This window comes from Oncorhynchus keta, chromosome 12 (genome assembly GCF_023373465.1).
Source record: "Oncorhynchus keta strain PuntledgeMale-10-30-2019 chromosome 12, Oket_V2, whole genome shotgun sequence".
NCBI lineage: Eukaryota > Metazoa > Chordata > Actinopteri > Salmoniformes > Salmonidae > Oncorhynchus > Oncorhynchus keta.
Window position 1 is genome coordinate 48,806,768 of NC_068432.1, and position 23,516 is coordinate 48,830,283.

Genomic DNA, 23,516 nt, shown 5'->3' on the forward strand with positions numbered 1-23,516 from the left:
CTACATTTTTTTTTCTGAGGTCTTGGTTGATTTATTTTGATTTCCCCATGATGTCAAGCAAAGAGGCACTGAGTTTGAAGGTAGGCCTTGAAATACATCCACAGGTACACCTCCAATTGACCGTCAATTAGCCTATCAGAAGCTTCTAAAAATTTTCCAAGCAGTTTAAAGGCACAGTGAACTTAGTGTATGTAAACTTCTGACCCACTGGAATTGTGATACAGTGAATTATAAGTGAAATAATCTGTCTGTAAACAATTGTTGGAAAAATGACTTGTGTCATGCACAAAGTAGATGTCCTATCCGACTTGCTAAAGTTATAGTTATGGATGTGAGGGTGCATACATATTATTTTGCAAATGAAGCATAACAGTAAAGCCTGTACATGTCTGAGTACAGGGGCATTATACACTACATGCCTTTTGCATTAGACACCTGTCCGTTGAACATGTCATTCCATAATCATGGACATTAAATATGGAGTTGGTCTCCCTGTGAGCTTGTGTGGCCTACCACTTTGCGGCTGAGCCGTTGTTGCTCCTAGATTTTTTTTCCCACTTCACATTAACGGCACTTACTGTTGACCGGGGGCAGCTTTAGCAGGGAAGAAATGTGACGAAATAACTTGTTGGAAAGGCGGCATACTATGACGATGCCACATTGAAAGTCACTGAGCTCTTCAGTAAGGCCATTCTACTATGGAGATTGCATGGCTGTGTTTTAGATTTGGTATACCTGTCAGGAATGGGTGTGGCTGAAATATCTCGAATCGACATATTATAGCGGTGTCCACATACTTTTGTATATATCGTGTATGGGTTGTCTGTCATGTAGAATAGGGTATCATGTCAGCTCTATTCATCACATTTCTATCTGCCACATTTGGAACGTTTTACTGTGATCAGGTGTCTGATTGGTACAGGGCTCACCACATCGTCTGATTGGCACATGTCCCGAGTGACAGGGTGGATGTCCAATCACACCACAGAAACGGTGGGTGTGATGAGGAAATGTTTGTGACAGCTATTTGGAAGGTTAATGAGAGGGTTATTGGCAGAAGGGTACGTCTGGCCTTCTGTGTGTGTGTGTGCGTGTGCGTGTGCATGTGTGTGTGTGTGTGTGTGTGTGTGTGTGTGTGTGTGTGTGTGTGTGTGTGTGTGTGTGTGTGTGTGTGTGTGTGTGTGTGTGTGTGTGTGTGTGTGTCAATGGAAGGGCTATTGGCAGTAGAGCGCCAGTCGGTCTTGGCTTCTCTATTGCATTAAAATGCATCCACCGGCTGTTCATTACATTATGTAGTCATCATGAAGTCACTTACACACAGCTCTGACACACACACTTACCCCACCAGGGGTCTTTTCATCCACCGGCTGTTCATTACATTATGTAGTCATCATGAAGTCACTTACACACAGCTCTGACACACACACTTACCCCACCAGGGGTCTTTTCATCCACCGGCTGTTCATTACATTCTGTAGTCATCATGAAGTCACTTACACACAGCTCTGACACACACACTTACCCCACCAGGGGTCTTTTCATCCACCGGCTGTTCATTACATTATGTAGTCATCATGAAGTCACTTACACACAGCTCTGACACACACACTTACCCCACCAGGGGTCTTTTCATCCACCGGCTGTTCATTACATTATGTAGTCATCATGAAGTCACTTACACACAGCTCTGACTCACACACTTACCCCACCAGGGGTCTTTTCATCCACCGGCTGTTCATTACATTATGTAGTCATCATGAAGTCACTTACACACAGCTCTGACACACACACTTACCCCACCAGGGGTCTTTTCATCCACCGGCTGTTCATTACATTATGTAGTCATCATGAAGTCACTTACACACAGCTCTGACACACACACTTACCCCACCAGGGGTCTTTTCATCCACCGGCTGTTCATTACATTATGTAGTCATCATGAAGTCACTTACACACAGCTCTGACACACACACATACCCCACCAGGGGTCTTTTCATCCACCGGCTGTTCATTACATTATGTAGTCATCATGAAGTCACTTCCACACAGCTCTGACACACACACTTACCCCACCAGGGGTCTTTTCATCCACCGGCTGTTCATTACATTATGTAGTCATCATGAAGTCACTTACACACAGCTCTGACACACACACTTACCCCACCAGATTCCGCCAGGGGTCTTTTCACAGTCCCCAAATCCAGAACAAATTCAAGAAAGTGTACAGTATTATATAGAGCCATTATCGCATGGAACTTCCTTCCATCTCATATTGCTCAAACGAACAGCAAACCTAGTGGTTAGAGTGTTGGGCCACTTACCGAAAGGCTGCTGGATCGAATCCCCGAGTTGACAAGGTAAAAATCTGTCGTACTGCTCCTGAGTAATGGCAGTTAACCCACTGTTCCCCGGGCACCGAAGACGTGAGATGTCGATTAAGGCAGCCCCCCCCCCCACCTCTCTGATTCAGAGGGGTTAAAGCCCCCCACCTCTCTGATTCAGAGGGGTTGGGTTAAATGCAGAAGACACATTTCAGTTGAAGGTATTCAGTTGTACAACTGACTGGGTTTTCCCCTTTCCCAAACCTGGTTTCAAAAAGGAGATAAAGCAACACCTCACGACACAACGCTGACCTAAATAGTTTGTGTGTATGTATTTATATATTTTTAATTGATGTCCTGTCCTTGAGATGTTCTTGTCTATTAATGTTCTGTATAATGTCATGTTTCATGTATTTGTGTGGACCCCAGGAAGAGTAGCTGCTGCTTTTACCAACAGCTAATGGGGATCCTAATAAAATACTAAATATCATGAGGTCATTATATAGTCATCGTGAAGTCATCATGTAGTCATCACATAATCATCATGTTGTCATCATGTAGTCATCATGTACCCACCATGTAGTCATCATGTACCCACCATGTAGTCATCATGTAGTCATCATGTACCCACCATGTAGTCATCATGTAGTCATCATGTTGTCATCATGTAGTCATCATGTAGTCATCATGTACCCACCATGTAGTCATCATGTAGTCATCATGTACCCACCATGTAGTCATCATGTAGTCATCATGTAGTCATCATGTAGTCATCATGTACCCACCATGTAGTCATCATGTTGTCATCATGTAGTCATCATGTAGTCACCATGTAGTCATCATGTAGTCATCATGTAGTCATCATGTAGTCATCATGTAGTCATCATGTAGTCATCATGTACCCACCATGTAGTCATCATGTAGTCATCATGTAGTCATCATGTAGTCATCATGTAGTCATCATGTAGTCATGTAGTCATCATGTAGTCATCATGTAGTCATGATGTAGTCATCATTTAGTCATCACATAGTCATTACATATTCATCATGTAGTCATCATGTAGTCATCATGCACCCACCATGTAGTCATGTAGTCATGTAGTCATCATGTAGTCATAATGTAGTAATCATGTAGTCATTGTGTAGTCATCATGTAGTCATCATGTAATCATCATGTATTCATGTAGTCATCATGCAGTCATCATGTAGTCATCATGTTGTCATCATGCATTCATCATGTATTCATCATGTATTCATCATGCAGTCATCATGTATTCATGTAGTCATCATGCAGTCATCATGTTGTCATCACATATTCATCATGTAGTCATCACATGTTCATCATGTAGTCATCATGTAGTCATCATGTAATCATAATGTAGTCATCATGTTGTCATCACATATTCATCATGTAGTCATCACATGTTCATCATGTAGTCATCATGTAGTCATCATGTAATCATAATGTAGTCATCATGTAGTCTTTACATTTACATTTAAGTCATTTAGCAGACGCTCTTATCCAGAGCGACTTACATCACATGTTCATCATGTAGTCATCACATGTTCATCATGTAGTCATCATGTAGTCATCCCATATTCATCATGTAGTCATTTTGTTGTCATCGTGTATTCATCATGTCGTTATTATGCATTCATCATGTAGTCATCATGTTGTCATCTTGCATTCATCATGTAGTCATCATGTATTCATCATGTAATCATCATGTAGTCATCTTGTATTCATCATGTAGTTATCATGTAGCCATTGTGTAGTCATCATGTATTCATCATGTAATCATCATAGTTGTCATTGTGTTGTCATCATGTATTCATCATGTTGTCATCACATATTTATCATTAGTCATCACATGTTCATCATGTAATCATAATGTAGTCATCATGTATTCATCATGTTGTCATCATCATGTAGTCATCAGGTAATCATCATGTAGTCATCTTGTATTCATCATGTAGTCATAATGTAGCCATTGTGTTTTCATCATGTATTCATCATGTAGTCATCATGTGTCATTGTGTTTTCATCATGTATTCATCATGTAGTCATCATATTCATATGTAGTCATGCAGTCATCATGTAGTCATCATGTTGCCATCATGCATTCATCATGTAGTCATCATGTAGTCATCATGTAATCATCATGTAGTCATCATTCATCATGTAGTCATAATGTATTCATCATGTAGTCATCATGTAGTCACATAATTATGTAGTCATGTAGTCATCATGTATTCATCATGTAGTCATCTTGTATTCTTCATGTAGTCATCATGTAGTCATCATGTAGTCATCATGTATTCATCATGTATTCATCATGTAATCATCATGTAGTCATCTTGTATTCATCATGTAGTTATCATGTAGCCATTGTGTAGTCATCATGTATTCATCATGTAATCATCATGTAGTCATCTTGTATTCATCATGTAGTTATCATGTAGCCATTGTGTAGTCATCGTGTATTCATCATGTAATCATCATGTAGTCATCATGTAGTCATCATGTAATCATCATGTAGTCATCATGTATTCATCATGTAGTCATCTTGCATTCATCATGTAGTCATCATGTATTCATCATGTAATCATCATGTAGTCATCTTGTATTCATCATGTAGTCATAATAGCCATTGTGTTTTCATCATGTATTCATCATGTATTCATCATGTAGTATTGTGTTTTCATCATGTATTCATCATGTATTCATCATGTAGCATATTCATTTGTGTATGCAGTCATCATGTATTCATCATGTAATCATCATGTAGTCATCTTGTATTCATCATGTAGTTATCATGTAGCCATTGTGTAGTCATCGTGTATTCATCATGTAATCATCATGTAGTCATCATGTAGTCATCATGTAATCATCATGTAGTCATCATGTATTCATCATGTAGTCATCTTGTATTCTTCATGTAGTCATAATGTATTCATCATGTAGTCATCATGTATTCATCATGTAGTCATCATGTATTCATCATGTAATCATCTTGTATTCATCATGTAGTTATCATGTAGCCATTGTGTAGTCATCATGTATTCATCATGTAGTCATCATGTAGTCATCATGTAGTCATCATGTAGCCATTGTGTTGTCATCATGTATTCATCATGTAGTCATCACATATTTATCATGTAGTCATCACATGTTCATCATGTAATCATAATGTAGTCATCATGTATTCATCATGTTGTCATCTTGCATTCATCATGTAGTCATCATGTATTCATCATGTAATCATCATGTAGTCATCTTGTATTCATCATGTAGTCATAATGTAGCCATTGTGTTTTCATCATGTATTCATCATGTATTCATCATGTAGTCATTGTGTTTTCATCATGTATTCATCATGTATTCATCATGTAGTCATCACATATTCATTATGTAGTCATAATGCAGTCATCATGTTGCCATCATGCATTCATCATGTATTCATCATGTATTCATCATGTAATCATAATGTAGTCATCATGTATTCATCTTGTATTCATCATGTAGTCATCATGTAGCCATTGTGTTTTCATCATGTATTCATAATGTATTCATCATGTAGTCATATTGTAGTCATCATGTATTCATCATGTATTCATCATGTAATCATCATGTAGTCATCATGTATTCATCATGTAATCATAAAGTAGTCATCACATATTCATCATGTAGTCATCACATATTCATTATGTAGTCATAATGCAGTCGTCATGTAGTCATCATGTTGCCATCATGCATTCATCATGTATTCATCATGTATTCATCATGTAATCATAATGTAGTCATCATGTATTCATCATGTAATCATAATGTAGTCATCATGTATTCATCATGTAATCATAATGTAGTCATCATGTATTCATCATGTAATCATCATGTAGTCATCATGTAGCCATTGTGTTTTCATCATGTATTTATAATGTATTCATCATGTAGTCATATTGTAGTCATCATGTATTCATCATGTAATCATAATGTAGTCATCATGTATTCATCATGTAATCATCATGTAGTCATCATGTATTCATCATGTAGTCATCATGTATTCATTATGTATTCATCATGTAATCATAATGTATTCATCATGTATTCATCATGTAATCATCATGTATTCATCATGTAGTCATCATATAGTCATCCCATATTCATCATGTAGTCATCATGTAGTAATTGTGTTGTCATCATGTATTCATCATGTAGTCATCATGTTGTCATCATTTTGTCATCATATAATCATCATGTAGTCACAATGTAGTCATTATGCATTCATCATGTAATCATAATGTAGTCATCATGTATTCATCATGTTGTCATCTTGCATTCATCATGTAGTCATCATGTATTCATCATGTAGTCATCATGTATTCATCATGTAATCATCATGTAGTCATCATGTAGTCATTGTGTTTTCATCATGTATTCATCATGTATTCATCATGTAGTCGTCACATATTCATTATGTAATCATAATGTATTCATCATGTATTCATCATGTTGTCATCATATAATCATCATGTCGTCACAATGTAGTCATCATGAAGCCAGTAGGAAGTGAAGAGCAGGACAGAACTTTGAGTGGCTCCACCAAATCAGAGAAATTGTAGCAGATAGTGAGACTTTGAAGGCCCTATCTTGGTTCTCTGTTAGTCTGACTCATTATCTATGTAGAACATATTATGTTATGCGTCTCTGCTCTTTCTTTCTGCCTCTCTCTCTCTCACTTTCTCTCCCTCCTCCCTATTTCTCACACACACACACACACACACACACACACACACACACACACACACACACACACACACACACACACACACACACACACACACACACACACACACACACACACACACACACACACACACACACACACACACACACACACGCCCTGGCCCATCTGTTTACTCCAGACTGTCTTTCTGCTGACCAAGCTTTATTTTTAGACACCGAAGAATCAGTGTTCCCTTCTGGGCTTGATTAAACCTATCTTATTATCCGGATCACGAATGATCAGTAGCACTCGTTACGTGGCTCTCTTTATAGGAGACACGAAGGGACACAGAGGGTGGAGTTCCAAATGGCACCCTAGTCCCTATGTAGTGCACTTCATGTGACCAAAGCTCTATGGGCACTGGTCAAACGTAGTGCACAATACAGTATATGGAATAGGGTACCATTTGGAACACATCCAGCTGGTCTTTATAAGGGTTAACAGAGAAGAGAAGGGCTCATCATATAAGCATCTCTCTCTAGCCGCGTCAATGTTTGTCCTTCCCTGTTCAGTAGTTATTCAACCATTTTAACAATGGAATTAACAATATGACTGTCATGTTATAAAATGTCAGATGCCTTGACTTGTGTTCTGCATGTGTAAAAACACATCCTTGTTGTTGCTTGAATATCTATTACAGTTAGCTTCTGAAAGTCCAGTCGGCCTGCTTGTTTTTCCCCGACCTTGAATTTACAGTGTTCCACAATTCATTCCAAGTAGCTAATTATCCCCCCTGGGGAACCATTTTTGAAAAACTGCCGAGAAACAAAATGGCACCATTTCTCATATAAAATTTAAAAAATTAAGCATAAAAATGAACTTTTTTAATCTTTCATTTCCTTGTGCTGAAACCATGCCATAAGATCCCATTAAAACGTTATTAAAGTCATGCATTAGTGACTTTTAAACACACATTTAATAGAGAGGAGAAATTAAAAATAGATAACAATTACTTCACCAAACCTCGGATTGGGGCCTTAATTTGGAAGGAGAGAGAAGGCAGTCGACAGGTTCAACAATATGTTACTTTAAAAAAAAAATATTACAAAATGGGTGATTGCTGGTTTATCATGCGAAACTGGCACTTTGTCGAATTGTCACTCGGAAACGCTTCCAGATTTTTTTGCAGAAAGAATTGGAGCTTTGGCAAAAATGAGTAATAGAATAACCAGCTAGGAAATAAATAATGGGTTTCCTTTGCAAATCACTCTCTGTGGAGAATGAGCGGTTAGAGTGGAATTCATGGAAGCGTGAGCAGATTCTCTTTTGTTCAGATCCAATGTCAGCCAAACCTTTTCTCAAGAGCTGTTCTGTTCAGTCACCCTGCAGATAAACGTCTATTCTATCAGCTAAAACCCTGCTTCGTCTCTACTTAACCCTTTACAGCAGTGGGCTAAAGTCAGGGTCACAAAGTGTTTCTTTGGAGTCTTAAATAAATCTACTTCGAAATAAAAGTATACACTTCACTAGGGCTGACTCCATTTAGTCGACTGGTCGATTGTTTGGTCGATGGGCTGTTGGTTGACCAAGATTTATTTAGTTGAGCAGTGGCAAATATATTTTAAAAATGTATGGCACACGAGACAACTGTCTGATTGACACCTGTCTGCTTCAAACCTGTCTGATTCATTGTGGAGGCCTGTCTGAGTGGACTAATCCATTGTGGAGGCCTGTCTGAGTGGACTAATCCATTGTGGAGGCCTGTCTGAGTGGACTAATCCATTGTGGAGGCCTGTCTGAGTGGACTAATCCATTGTGGAGGCCTGTCTGAGTGGACTAATCCATTGTGGAGGCCTGTCTGAGTGGACTAATCCATTGTGGAGGCCTGTCTGAGTGGACTAATCCATTGTGGAGGCCTGTCTGAGTGGACTAATCCATTGTGGAGGCCTGTCTGAGTGGACTAATCCATTGTGGAGGCCTGTCTGAGTGGACTAATCCATTGTGGAGGCCTGTCTGAGTGGACTAATCCATTGCGGAGGCCGCAGAGATGACACACCTGTATCACCAGTATTACATTTACTGTTAATTACCATAATTTCTAATTACAATGTTTGTTACGGTAATTCCTGTTCATGCATTCAGTATGTTGTAATTACAGTCATACTGTTGTCATTGTCTGATTGGACACGTTTCCTGCAGAGCTCACAACCTAGGATACACTTGTGAGAGAAAAGTTTGGGTTAATTTTATTCAGTTTACAAGGTGTCAATTTATTCATTGTTTGTTTGTGTCGCTCCTGTCAATGTGGGGTAAGGACGTGCACCTGATTACGCATAGAACCTGGCCTAGGCTACCTGTCCCAGGCTACCTGTCCCAGGCTACCTGTCCCAGGCTACCTGGCCTAGGCTACATGTCCCAGGCTACCTGGCCTGTGCTCAAATGTAGGCTTACAGATCACCTGATTTATAAATCTGCCCATTTGGGGATCTGATACTGTTTCTGATTGGCTTAACTCACCATCACTATGGAGCTTCTCAAAGTAATTTCTTCTTCACCTCCAAAAGCAAGTAAACAAAGTCTATTTTTTTTTTACATCCATTGAGAATGATAATAGTTCCTCAATGTGGTCTATTTGAAGAATATTTTCAGCTCTCTCCCTTTCGATAACCACTCAGCATGAAAGTGGAAAAAAGTGTCATGCTCTGATCCAGTGGAAACATCATCAATTAGTACAGCCTGATTACTTCTTATCTCTTGTGCTAATGTGTCTGTCCTGAGCTCACTGGCATAGGAAACTCTGAGGGCACAGAATATTGGAAAGGTTCAAGAGTTTGTTATATGCCATTTAGCAGACGCTTTTATCCAAAGCGACTTACAGTCATGTGTGCATACATTCTACGTATGGGTGGTCCCGGGAATCGAACCCACTACCCTGGCGTTACACGCGCCATGCTCTACCAACTGAGCTACAGAAGGACCATTGTTAGCAGTAGCTTTGGGCCTGACCAGGCCATGTGTAGCCAATGTGATTTATAGGATATTTATTTTTGATTAGGATATTTTCTACCTGCAGGTTGCAATGTTTTTATTTGTTGGCTTTATGTCGGCTATTTTTACATATTGTCAATGGCAATAGAAGTTCCTTTTAGATTTCTATCCTTTTCATTTAGATAGAATTGATTTTGACATTGATTATGAGATATGAAGACTTGATTATAAATTAAAGGAAACTGTTCCACGGAAATGTGCATATGAAAATGACACGCACATCAGTAGAAATGGTTTGATAACCTGGCACTCTAAATGGAAAAAGGTTGGCGCCCGCTGGTCTAGCCTTTTACTTCAGGAGCGTAACAGAAAAATCTGGAAGGCCACTAGCAGCTGCCAGCTGGAGGAGGAGGGTCAGGACGGGAATACATCAAACCAAATGTATTTATAAAGCCCTTCTTACATCAGCTGATATCTCAAAGTGCTGTACAGAAACCCAGCCTACAACCCCAAACAGCAAGCGGTGCAGGTGTAGAAGCACGGTGGCTAGGAAAAACTCCCTAGAAAGGCCAGAACCTAGGAAGAAACCGAGAGAGGAACCAGGCTATGAGGGGTGGCCAGTCCTCTTCTGGCTGGAGATTATAACAGAACATGGCCAAGATGTCCAAATGTTCATAAATGACCAGCATGGTCAAATAATAATAATCACAGTAGTTGTCGAGGGTGCAACAAGTCAGGGGTTTCTTCTTCTGGTTAGGCTATATTGATCTCTGGCTCCCTCTTTAGCAATCGATTGGTCGAAAGAACAGACGACTCTCGGTCGACCAAGATTGTTTTTAGTCGGGGACAGCCCTAACACCTCACACACATGGTTATGGGCTTAAAAAGAAGAAGACCCCTGTACCATGTCAGATATAGAGTTGAAATGTATTCAATTTTGAGTTTGCATCCCAATATCACACTTTAATATTATCACAGAAGATTTGTGGCTAGTGCATTGGTTTGGCTATGTCCTCCTCTGTACTTACAGTACACCCTCTAGGTATACTGTTTTGTGGCTAGTGCATTGGCTTGGCTATGTCCTCCTCTGTACTTACAGTACACCCTCTAGGTATACTGTTTTGTGGCTAGTGCATTGGCTTGGCTATGTCCTCCTCTGTACTTACAGTACACCCTCTAGGTATACTGTTTTGTGGCTAGTGCATTGGCTTGGCTATGTCCTCCTCTGTACTTACAGTACACCCTCTGGGTATACTGTTTTGTGGCTAGTGCATTGGCTTGGCTATGTCCTCCTCTGTACTTACAGTACACCCTCTAGGTATATAATCAACCTTGTTTTCTTGCCCTTTTACTGTGTTCAGTTTGGTTTTGGATTATGTCTATGTGAAATGATGAATACCCGAAAATCTGGGAATTAACTTTTTTTTGCATGTAAAATGATTGAAAGTCTGGTGGCCATATTGTCTGCAGCTCTCCTCTCTACTACTGCTCTTCAAAAGACACATTTTTGGATAGTTGTAGCGTGCTGGCAGCACTATAAAACCAAGGTTGCTCAGTTGCAGGATACTGAGGTTCAGGACGGCAACTTAATTCCTTTCAACAATGAGTAATGATGACGACGTGTTTCGGAGCAAGCATCTTCATCAGACCACTATTGATCAAGCATCTTCATCAGACCACTATTGATCAAGCATCTTCGTCAGACCACTATTGATCAAGCATCTTCGTCAGACCACTATTGATCAAGCATCTTCGTCAGACCACTATTGATCAAGCATCTTCGTCAGACCACTATTGATCAAGCATCTTCGTCAGACCACTATTGATCAAGCATCTTCATCAGACCACTATTGATCAAGCATCTTCATTAGACCACTATTTATCAAGCATCTTCGTCAGACCACTATTGATCAAGCATCTTCGTCAGACCACTATTGATCAAGCATCTTCGTCAGACCACTATTGATCAAGCATCTTCGTCAGACCACTATTGATCAAGCATCTTCGTCAGACCACTATTGATCAAGCATCTTCGTCAGACCACTATTGATCAAGCATCTTCGTCAGACCACTATTGATCAAGCATCTTCGTCAGACCACTATTGATCAAGCATCTTCGTCAGACCACTATTGATCAAGCATCTTCGTCAGACCACTATTGATCAAGCATCTTCGTCAGACCACTATTGATCAAGCATCTTCGTCAGACCACTATTGATCAAGCATCTTCGTCAGACCACTATTGATCAAGCATCTTCGTCAGACCACTATTGATCAAGCATCGTCGTCAGACCACTATTGATCAAGCATCTTCGTCAGACCACTATTGATCCAGCATCTTCGTCAGACCACTATTGATCAAGCATCTTCGTCAGACCACTATTGATCAAGCATCTTCATCAGACCACTATTGATCAAGCATCTTCGTCAGACCACTATTGATCAAGCATCTTCGTCAGACCACTATTGATCAAGCATCTTCGTCAGACCACTATTGATCAAGCATCTTCGTCAGACCACTATTGATCAAGCATCTTCATCAGACCACTATTGATCAAGCATCTTCATCAGACCACTATTGATCAAGCATCTTCGTCAGACCACTATTGATCAAGCATCTTCGTCAGACCACTATTGATCAAGCATCTTCGTCAGACCACTATTGATCAAGCATCTTCGTCAGACCACTATTGATCAAGCATCTTCGTCAGACCACTATTGATCAAGCATCTTCGCCAGACCACTATTGATCAAGCATCTTCGTTAGACCACTATTGATCAAGCATCTTCGTTAGACCACTATTGATCAAGCATCTTCATCAGACCACTATTAATATTGGGATCCTCTGTTCTTTCTCAATCTGTTTCCCAGACTATCCATAGTTGTAGCATTCCGGAAATTAATTTGGGGGAATTCAGATCAACCTAATTTGTTTTTCCTCTGTTCTCTCTCTCTCTCCCCAGATTTTCCATATGACGTATGACCTGGCCAGTGCTGTGGTAAGAATATTTAATCTGATAGGGATGATGCTACTGCTGTGCCACTGGGACGGTTGTCTGCAGTTCCTGGTCCCACTCCTACAAGACTTCCCTCAAGATTGTTGGGTGTCGCTAAACGGTATGGTTGTAAGTATCATACCCTTTTTACATCTCGTTTGTTTGTTTCAACATTTGGAAATATTAAATGTATTAAATGAACTGAAACAGGACATCCTTGCTTTTAACCCATGTTGAGGTGGACTGTGTTGTACTACAAGGGAGCATAAGAGGCTAGCCATCATTCTGAAACAAGGCTAGCCATCATTCTGAAACAAGGCTAGCCATCATTCTGTAACAAGGCTAGCCATCATTCTGAAACAAGGCTAGCCATCATTCTGTAACAAGGCTAGCCATCATTCTGAAACAAGGCTAGCCATCATTCTGAAACAAGGCTAGCCATCATTCTGAAACAAGGCTAGCCATCATTCTGTAACAAGGCTAGCCATCATTCTGTAACAAGGCTAGCCATCATTCTGAAACAAGGCTAGCCATCATTCTGTAACAAGGCTAGCCATCATTCTGTAACAAGGCTAGCCATCATTCTGAAACAAGGCTAGCCATCATTCTGAAACAAGGCTAGCCATCATTCTGAAACAAGGCTAGCCATCATTCTGTAACAAGGCTAGCCATCATGTAACAAGGCTAGCCATCTGTAACAAGGCTAGCCATCATTCTGAAACAAGGCTAGCCATCATTCTGGAACAAGGCTAGCCATCATTCTGAAACAAGGCTAGCCATCATTCTGAAACAAGGCTAGCCATCATTCTGTAACAAGGCTAGCCATCATTCTGTAACAAGGCTAGCCATCATTCTGAAACAAGGCTAGCCATCATTCTGAAACAAGGCTAGCCATCATTCTGTAACAAGGCTAGCCATCATTCTGTAACAAGGCTAGCCATCATTCTGTAACAAGGCTAGCCATCATTCTGAAACAAGGCTAGCCATCATTCTGAAACAAGGCTAGCCATCATTCTGAAACAAGGCTAGCCATCATTCTGCAACCAGGCTAGCCATCATTCTGTAACAAGGCTAGCCATCATTCTGAAACAAGGCTAGCCATCATTCTGAAACAAGGCTAGCCATCATTCTGAAACAAGGCTAGCCATCATTCTGAAACAAGGCTAGCCATCATTCTGTAACAAGGCTAGCCATCATTCTGAAACAAGGCTAGCCATCATTCTGAAACAAGGCTAGCCATCATTCTGAAACAAGGCTAGCCATCATTCTGTAACAAGGCTAGCCATCATTCTGAAACAAGGCTAGCCATCATTCTGAAACAAGGCTAGCCATCATTCTGAAACAAGGCTAGCCATCATTCTATAACAAGGCTAGCCATCATTCTGAAACAAGGCTAGCCATCATTCTGAAACAAGGCTAGCCATCATTCTGAAACAAGGCTAGCCATCATTCTGAAACAAGGCTAGCCATCATTCTGAAACAAGGCTAGCCATCATTCTGAAACAAGGCTAGCCATCATTCTGTAACAAGGCTAGCCATCATTCTGAAACAAGGCTAGCCATCATTCTGAAACAAGGCTAGCCATCATTCTGAAACAAGGCTAGCCATCATTCTGTAACAAGGCTAGCCATCATTCTGAAACAAGGCTAGCCATCATTCTGTAACAAGGCTAGCCATCATTCTGAAACAAGGCTAGCCATCATTCTGAAACAAGGCTAGCCATCATTCTGTAACAAGGCTAGCCATCATTCTGAAACAAGGCTAGCCATCATTCTGAAACAAGGCTGGCCATCATTCTGAAACAAGGCTAGCCATCATTCTGAAACAAGGCTAGCCATCATTCTGAAACAAGGCTAACCATCATTCTGAAACAAGGCTAGCCATCATTCTGAAACAAGGCTAGCCATCATTCTGAAACAAGGCTAGCCATCATTCTGTAACAAGGCTAGCCATCATTCTGTAACAAGGCTAGCCATCATTCTGAAACAAGGCTAGCCATCATTCTGAAACAAGGCTAGCCATCATTCTGCAACCAGGCTAGCCATCATTCTGTAACAAGGCTAGCCATCATTCTGTAACAAGGCTAGCCATCATTCTGTAACAAGGCTAGCCATCATTCTGAAACAAGGCTAGCCATCATTCTGAAACAAGGCTAGCCATCATTCTGAAACAAGGCTAGCCATCATTCTGAAACAAGGCTAGCCATCATTCTGTAACAAGGCTAGCCATCATTCTGAAACAAGGCTAGCCATCATTCTGAAACAAGGCTAGCCATCATTCTGAAACAAGGCTAGCCATCATTCTGAAACAAGGCTAGCCATCATTCTGAAACAAGGCTAGCCATCATTCTGAAACAAGGCTAGCCATCATTCTGTAACAAGGCTAGCCATCATTCTGTAACAAGGCTAGCCATCATTCTGTAACAAGGCTAGCCATCATTCTGTAACAAGGCTAGCCATCATTCTGAAACAAGGCTAGCCATCATTCTGTAACAAGGCTAGCCATCATTCTGTAACAAGGCTAGCCATCATTCTGAAACAAGGCTAGCCATCATTCTGAAACAATGCTAGCCATCATTCTGTAACAAGGCTAGCCATCATTCTGTAACAAGGCTAGCCATCATTCTGTAACAAGGCTAGCCATCATTCTGAAACAAGGCTAGCCATCATTCTGAAACAAGGCTAGCCATCATTCTGAAACAAGGCTAGCCATCATTCTGAAACAAGGCTAGCCATCATTCTGTAACAAGGCTAGCCATCATTCTGAAACAAGGCTAGCCATCATTCTGAAACAAGGCTAGCCATCATTCTGTAACAAGGCTAGCCATCATTCTGTAACAAGGCTAGCCATCATTCTGTAACAAGGCTAGCCATCATTCTGAAACAAGGCTAGCCATCATTCTGAAACAAGGCTAGCCATCATTCTGAAACAAGGCTAGCCATCATTCTGTAACAAGGCTAGCCATCATTCTGTAACAAGGCTAGCCATCATTCTGAAACAAGGCTAGCCATCATTCTGACACAAGGCTAGCCATCATTCTGAAACAAGGCTAGCCATCATTCTGAAACAAGGCTAGCCATCATTCTGAAACAAGGCTAGCCATCATTCTGTAACAAGGCTAGCCATCATTCTGTAACAAGGCTAGCCATCATTCTGAAACGATTATGACATATTGTTCCTATTGTTAAACCACACACAGTGCATTCAGAAATTATTCAGACCCCTTCCCCTTTTTCCACATTTTGTTAAGTTACAGTCTTATTCTAAAATGGATTAAATAAATCAAATGTATTCAGACCCTTTGCTATGAGATTCGAAATTGAGCTTGGGCGCTCAGGTGCAACCTGTTGCCATTGATCATCCTGGAGATGTTTCTACAACTTAATTGGAGTCCACCTGTGGTAAATTCAATTGATTGGACATGATATGAAAAGACACACACGTGTCTATATAAGGTCCCACATTTGACAGTGCATGTCAGAGGTCGAAGCAATTGTCTGTAGAGCTCCGAGACACGATTGTGTTGAGGCACAGATCTGGGGAAGGGTACCAATCATTCTGCAGCATTAAAGGTCCTCAAGAATACAGTGACCTCCATCATTCTTAAATGGAAGAAGTTTGGAACCACCAAGACTCTTCCTAGAGCTGGCTGCCCGGCCAAACTGAGCAATTCGGGGAGAAGGGCCTTGGTCAGGGGAGGTGAACAAGAACCCGATGGTCACTCTGACAGAGCTCCAGAGTTCCTCTGTGGAGATGGGAGAACCTTCCAGAAGGACAACCATCTCTGCAGCACTCCACCAATCAGGCCTTTACGGTAGAGTTGCCAGACGGATGCCACTCCTCAGTAAAATGCCTTTGGAGCTACATAAATGATTTATCATTACACTGCAGTTGAGGAACAATGGGAAAGTACTTCTGCTTTGAAATTTGATAAACTTGTAACCCCGCTTTTGAGAAAATGGTACTTGAATGTTTTGGAACTGGAGAGCTCTTCTTTGTCTACACCTATTCAGCATCGTTCACACCCTCTTAAGCCTCAGCCCCACCCATCTCTTTAAAGATTCACGTGAGGCCATGTGCTGAACAGACTGAGGAAGGTAGTGTAATAAACAACCAACGATTTCAAGACTTAAAGTGGTGAAAGTAGTAGACGACAATAAGGAAAACTCCAGGTAAAAATACACTTAATCTAGTCCACTTTATCTAGTCCACTTTATCTAGTCCACTTTATCTAGCCCACTTTATCTAGTCCACTTTATCTAGCCCACTTTATCTAGTCCACTTTATCTAGTCCACTTTATCTAGTCCACGTTATCTAGTCCACTTTATCTAGTCCACTTTATCTAGTCCACTTTATCTAGCCCACTTTATCTAGTCCACTTTATCTAGCCCACTTTATCTAGCCCACTTTATCTAGTCCACTTTATCTAGTCCACTTTATCTAGTCCACTTTATCTAGTCCACTTTATCTAGCCCACTTTATCTAGCCCACTTTATCTAGTCCACTTTATCTAGTCCACTTTATCTAGCCCACTTTATCTAGTCCACTTTATCTAGCCCACTTTATCTAGTCCACTTTATCTAGTCCACTTTATCTAGTCCACTTTATCTAGTCCACTTTATCTAGCCCACTTTATCTAGTCCACTTTATCTAGCCCACTTTATCTAGTCCACTTCATCTAGTCCACTTTATCTAGCCCACTTTATCTAGTCCACTTTATCTAGTCCACTTTATCTAGCCCACTTTATCTAGTCAACTTTATCTAGCCCACTTTATCTAGTCCACTTTATCTAGCCCACTTTATCTAGCCCACTTTATCTAGTCCACTTTATCTAGTCCACTTTATCTAGTCCACTTTATCTATCCCACTTTATCTAGTCCGCGTTATCTAGTCCACTTTATCTAGTCCACTTTATCTAGCCCACTTTATCTAGTCCACTTTATCTAGCCCACTTTATCTAGTCCACTTTATCTAGTCCACTTTATCTAGTCCACTTTATCTAGTCCACTCTATCTATCAAAATCTGACTTTGGTGCAGGTCGTGTTGTTTTTGACTTTACTGTCTCTAGTAAACACTCACTAAGTCAAATAAAATCAACGTTTATTTGTCACATGCACAGGATACAGAAGTTGTAAACAGTACAGTGAAATGGTTACTAGCATATTTGCATAGTACTGCACTCTTAGGCCTCACTCCCCCCTATCTGAAATATCTACTGCAGCCCTCATCCTCCACAACCCTCTTAGGCCTCACTCCCCCCTATCTGAGATATCTACTGCAGCCCTCATCCTCCACAACACTCTTCTTTCAAAGACTCAATCATGGACAGTTGTGGCTGCTTTGTGTGATGTATTGTTGTCTGTACCTTCTTGCCCTTTGTGCTGTTGTCTGTGCCCAATAATGTTTGTACCATGTTTTGTGTTGCTACCATGTTGTGTTGCTGCCTTGCTATGTTGTTGTCTTAGGTCTCTCTTTATGTAGTGTTGTGTTGTCTCTCTTGTCGTGATGTGTGTTTTGTCCTATATTTATATAAATATATATAAGAATTTGTTCTTAACTGACTTGCCTAGTTAATTAAAGGTTAAATAAAATATCAAAAATAGTTATATCAAAAATAGAAAGTGCCCAGATATTTTTTCTTTAAAAAAAATAATTATTAGATGATGGACGTACTTGTCTAAATTGATGGGTCATGTGAAATAAATGCTTGAACCAGCCCCACAGCCACAATAATAATATTAAACATCTGGAAGGGTCACTGTTGTCTACACATGTACTGTACATATGTTCATGAAAAACAATAGATGGCAGTAATCACTCCAATACACACCTGGCTAACTTGATGGGTCATGTAATCATCTGGTAAAGTGGAGTATTTTGTTTAGATATGTAGCTAGCTACTAGCTGAACAGTGAACCATAATCCCATGCATGAAATGCTGTAGTATGAATCTGAAGGTAGGTCATGCTAACCAACAAGGTTCAATGTTAGCTAGCTAGCTAACATTAGGCTATAACTAGCAACGCAAATGGATTTCTGAGGTACAAATAATATTACTACACAGATCGCACACTTAACGTTAGCTAGCGAAGCCAGCAAGCTAACGTTCACTAGCTAGCTAACGGTATGCATAAACTTGTAATGAAAATGACTTTCTGACAAAATTAGAAACATATAATATTTTAATTTAACTACGCAAGTCAGTTAAGAACAAATTCTTATTTTCAATGACGGCCTAGGAACAGTGGGTAAACTGCCTGTTCAGGGGCAGAACGACAGATTTGTACCCTGTCAGCTCGGGGATTTGAACTTGCAACCATATACACTAATCCAACGCTCTAACCACTAGGCTACACTGAAACTGAAGCTAGGCTCTTACAAATATACCTGGTTGAAAGGTTTCACGGCAGACTGGAACCCCTTTAACTAAGTTAGACGTCCTGTGTTGGTTACGTTTTGTTTATAGCTACAGTTTGTTTGGCCCGTTGTGTCACGTCACTCAGGTTCACACTGACCTTCGTCGATACCTTCGTCGATACCTTCGTCGATACCTTCGTCGATACCTTCGTCGATACCTTCGTCGATAGCTCCTGCTAACATCAGGGCAGCGATGATGTTGGGTGCAGTATCAACACTTTTGCCGTTCTCCATTGCTAACGTTATATCTTTCAAAAAAAGCAGTGGTGGCAAGGATTATCTACACGTACTGAGCAGCTTCGTTGTTCAAACAAAACATGGCAGACCAATCCAAAGTCATATCTCAGCCAATCATGGCTAGCGGGAAGGTTCCTGCCTTTTTCCGTGGCTAAACCAACTCGGCTCGTAATTTTACCATTTTATTCGGATTTAAAGATGGCAAACACATTTGTTATACAGGAACATGAAAGTTCACATGTTCCAGAAAGGCATTTCTGCCAAAAAACGCATTATGATAAAAATACAAAAAAAATACTTTTCAAATGCCTCTCCTGTGAAGTAGGAGATGTACCACATATGCCGAGCTTCCTGAAACGAGTCACATTCTGATGGTTGGTTGTTACACAAATAATCTTGGGACAGTAATAATCCCTATCACAAGTGCAGGGGGACATTTTCTAGTGGCCTTTCTCCCAGAGATTAGATGTTTAAACCATGAGGCAAAGATTAAAGGACACTCACTCTTTAATGGAAAGGGGCAAATCTCTACTTTATTAGATATTTGTCTTGTGTTCTGTAGTTTAGGATTGCATTACATAACAGGGGAAGAGAGATGACTGCACAGATTTAAGCAATGTTTTCCTTTTTTTTAAGCAGCACTAGTGGACTTAGTCAAAGTTAGAGGTTACTCGTTGTGCTTAATCACGGGTGATTTACATACATTCTCTATACATGATCGACTCTATACATTCTATACATTATATGTAACTATTATTTATGGGTTTAAACATACAGAGATCACAGAGACTCTTTACAGTAAACGCTGCTCTATAAGTGGAAGCTGTTTTTTAAAAATTCCTTTAAAACAATGATCTCCAGATTAAAATGCCCAGATAAATCAGGATCTATGACATAACAGCACTATTATTATGGGTTAGAATGTACTGAGCGCTCAGAGACTCTTTACTGGATAGTGGTAGAAGTTATTGAAGTGTTATTGGCACTAAATAAACAACTTCTCAATTAGAAAACAGCCAATGTGGCATCGATGAGCTATAAAACATTTATTCTACGTGCAAAATGTACTACCAAGTGTAAAAAGGATAACTGGGTTTTGTGAGACTTGTGGTCGTGACTTCATCACATTGTACATGAAGGTTGGGTTTGGTTCAACCCTGCCCACATGCCCACATCAATTATCAATTAGGAGTGCAGCCCTATGGGGCTAGTTAGGGACCATCATTAAATTACACAATGTACATGGGACAATATTTACCATTTCCAAAAGCTCCTAATTTCAATGACTCAAAAACCTTAAACCAACTAATAATTGTAGAGATGAATTTACAAATATTAAAAGCATTTCATGATAAAAACTTAAAGGTGTCATAACAGGCAGAACTGAACAATTTCCCCTTACATGCTGCAATAAAAATTCCTGAATATGAAAATGAGGTTTTTGTTCTTAATTTAAGGTTATGGTTAGCAGTGTGGTTAACTTTAAGGTTAAGGCTAGGGTTAAGTTTAAAATCAGATTTGATGACTTTGTAGCTGTGCCAGCTAGTGACCACTCTGCATAGCTGTTTGTGTAGCACATTGTGTAATTTATTAACAATCCTTAACGAGCCCAGAGATAGGCTTTCCAAAGTCAAACCAATTAAGTCCTGGTCGCAAACCACAACAGCTGAATTGGTCAAATAATTTGGCTAAATTACACACACACACACAAGACACCCACAGGTATTTAATATATAATAATATACAGGTAGATAGTAATATATAATAATATATAGGTGGATAATAATATAGAGATAGATATAATAGATTATAATATACAGGTAGAAACTAATATATAATAATATAGAGGTAGTTATTAATATATGTAGATAATAATATATAATAATATACATGTAGATAATAATATAGAGGTAGATATAATATACAGGTAGATAATAATATAGAATAATATACAGGATTATAATAATATAGAGGTAGATAGCAATATATAATAATATACAGGTAGATAGTAATATATAATGATATTCAGGTAGATACTAATATGTAATAATATACAGGTATTTAATATATATATATTTAATATATAATACACAGGATAATAGGTAGATAATAATTTCTAATAATATACAGGAAAATATCATATATAATAATATACAAGTATATAATATATAATAATATACAGGTATATAATATATAATAATATACAGGTAGAAATAATGTACAATAATATGAAGTAGATAATAATATGAAGATAGATTTCATATATAATATAATAACATACAGGTAGAAAATAATATACAGGTGGATAATTATACATAATAATATACAGGAAGTTAATAATATTTAATAATTTACAGGTAGATAATAATATATAATTATATACAGGTAGATATAATATATAATTACATACAGGTTGATATAATATAAAACAATATACAGGTAGATAATATTAAACAGGTAGATATAATATATAATAATAATAATAATAATATATAATATACAGGTATATAATATATATTAATATACTGATAGATAACAATATATAATAATATTCAGGTATATAATTTACAAAAATATACAGGTATATAATATATAATATTATACAGGTATATAATATATAATATTATACAGGTATATGATATATAATAATATACAGGTAGTTAATAATATATAATAATATACATGTAGATAATAATATATAATAATATAGAGGTATATAATATATATTAATATACTGGTAGATAACAATATATAATCATTTACAGGTGGATAATAATATAGAGGTAGATATCATATATAATAATATACAGGTAGATAATAATATGTAATAATATACAGGTAGTTAATCATATTTAATAATTTACAGGTAGATAATAATATAGAGGTAGATATCATATATAATAATATACAGGTAGATAATAATATATAATAATATACAGGTAGATATAATATATAATTACATACAGGTTGATAATATACAGGTAGATAATATTAAACAGGTAGATATAATATATAATAATATACATGTATATAATAATATATAATAAAATACAGGTATATAATATATATGAATATACTGGTAGATAACAATATATAATCATTTACAGGTATATAATTTATAATAATATACAGGTATATAATATATAATATTATACAGGATTATAGCAATATACAGGTAGATGATCATTTCTAATAATTTACAGATAGATAATAATATACAGGTAGATAATAATATATAATAATAAACAGGTATATGATAGGTTATGTCAATATAGGACTCATTTTTACTGTGGATACTTTTGTACCTGTTTCCTCCAGCATCTTCACAAGGTCCTTTGCTGTTGTTCTGGGATTGATTTGCACTTTCACACCAAAGTACGTTCATCTCAAGGAGACAGAATGCATCTCCTTCCTGAGCAGTATGACGGCTGTGTGGTCCCATGGTGTTTATACGTGCGTACTATTGCTTGTACAGATGAACGTGGTACCTTCAGGCTTTTGGAAATTGCTCCCAAGGATGAACCAGACTTGTGGAGGTCTACAATTGTTTTTCTGAGGTCTTGGCTGATTTTCTTTTGATTTTCCCAAGATGTTAAGCAAAGAGACACTGAGTTTGAAGGTAGGCCTTGAAATACATCCACAGGTACACCTCCAATTGACTAAAATTATGTCAATTAGCCTATCAGAAGCTTCTAAAGCCATGACATCATTTTCTGGAATTTTCCAAGCTGTTTAAAAGGTACAGTCAACTTAGTGTATGTAAACTTCTGACCCATTGGAATTGTGATACAGTGAATTATAAGTGAAATAATCTGTCTGTTAAAAA

At 38.6% G+C, this 23,516-nt stretch overlaps 1 protein-coding gene across 11 annotated transcripts in view; it reads left to right on the forward strand.

Moving 5' to 3' along the window:
• Positions 1-23,516, forward strand: part of LOC118391633 (potassium/sodium hyperpolarization-activated cyclic nucleotide-gated channel 1) — a 199,281-nt gene that overhangs the window by 90,787 nt on the left and 84,978 nt on the right. For all 11 annotated transcript variants that reach the window (XR_008061330.1, XR_008061332.1, XR_008061335.1 and 8 more), the window contains exon 3: positions 13,001-13,162. Coding sequence is in view for 1 of the 11 variants with exons in the window: in XM_052458543.1 (XP_052314503.1) it covers positions 13,001-13,162 (162 nt within the window). In the remaining 10 variants the exon portion in view is untranslated. The remainder of the gene's footprint in view (positions 1-13,000; positions 13,163-23,516) is intronic.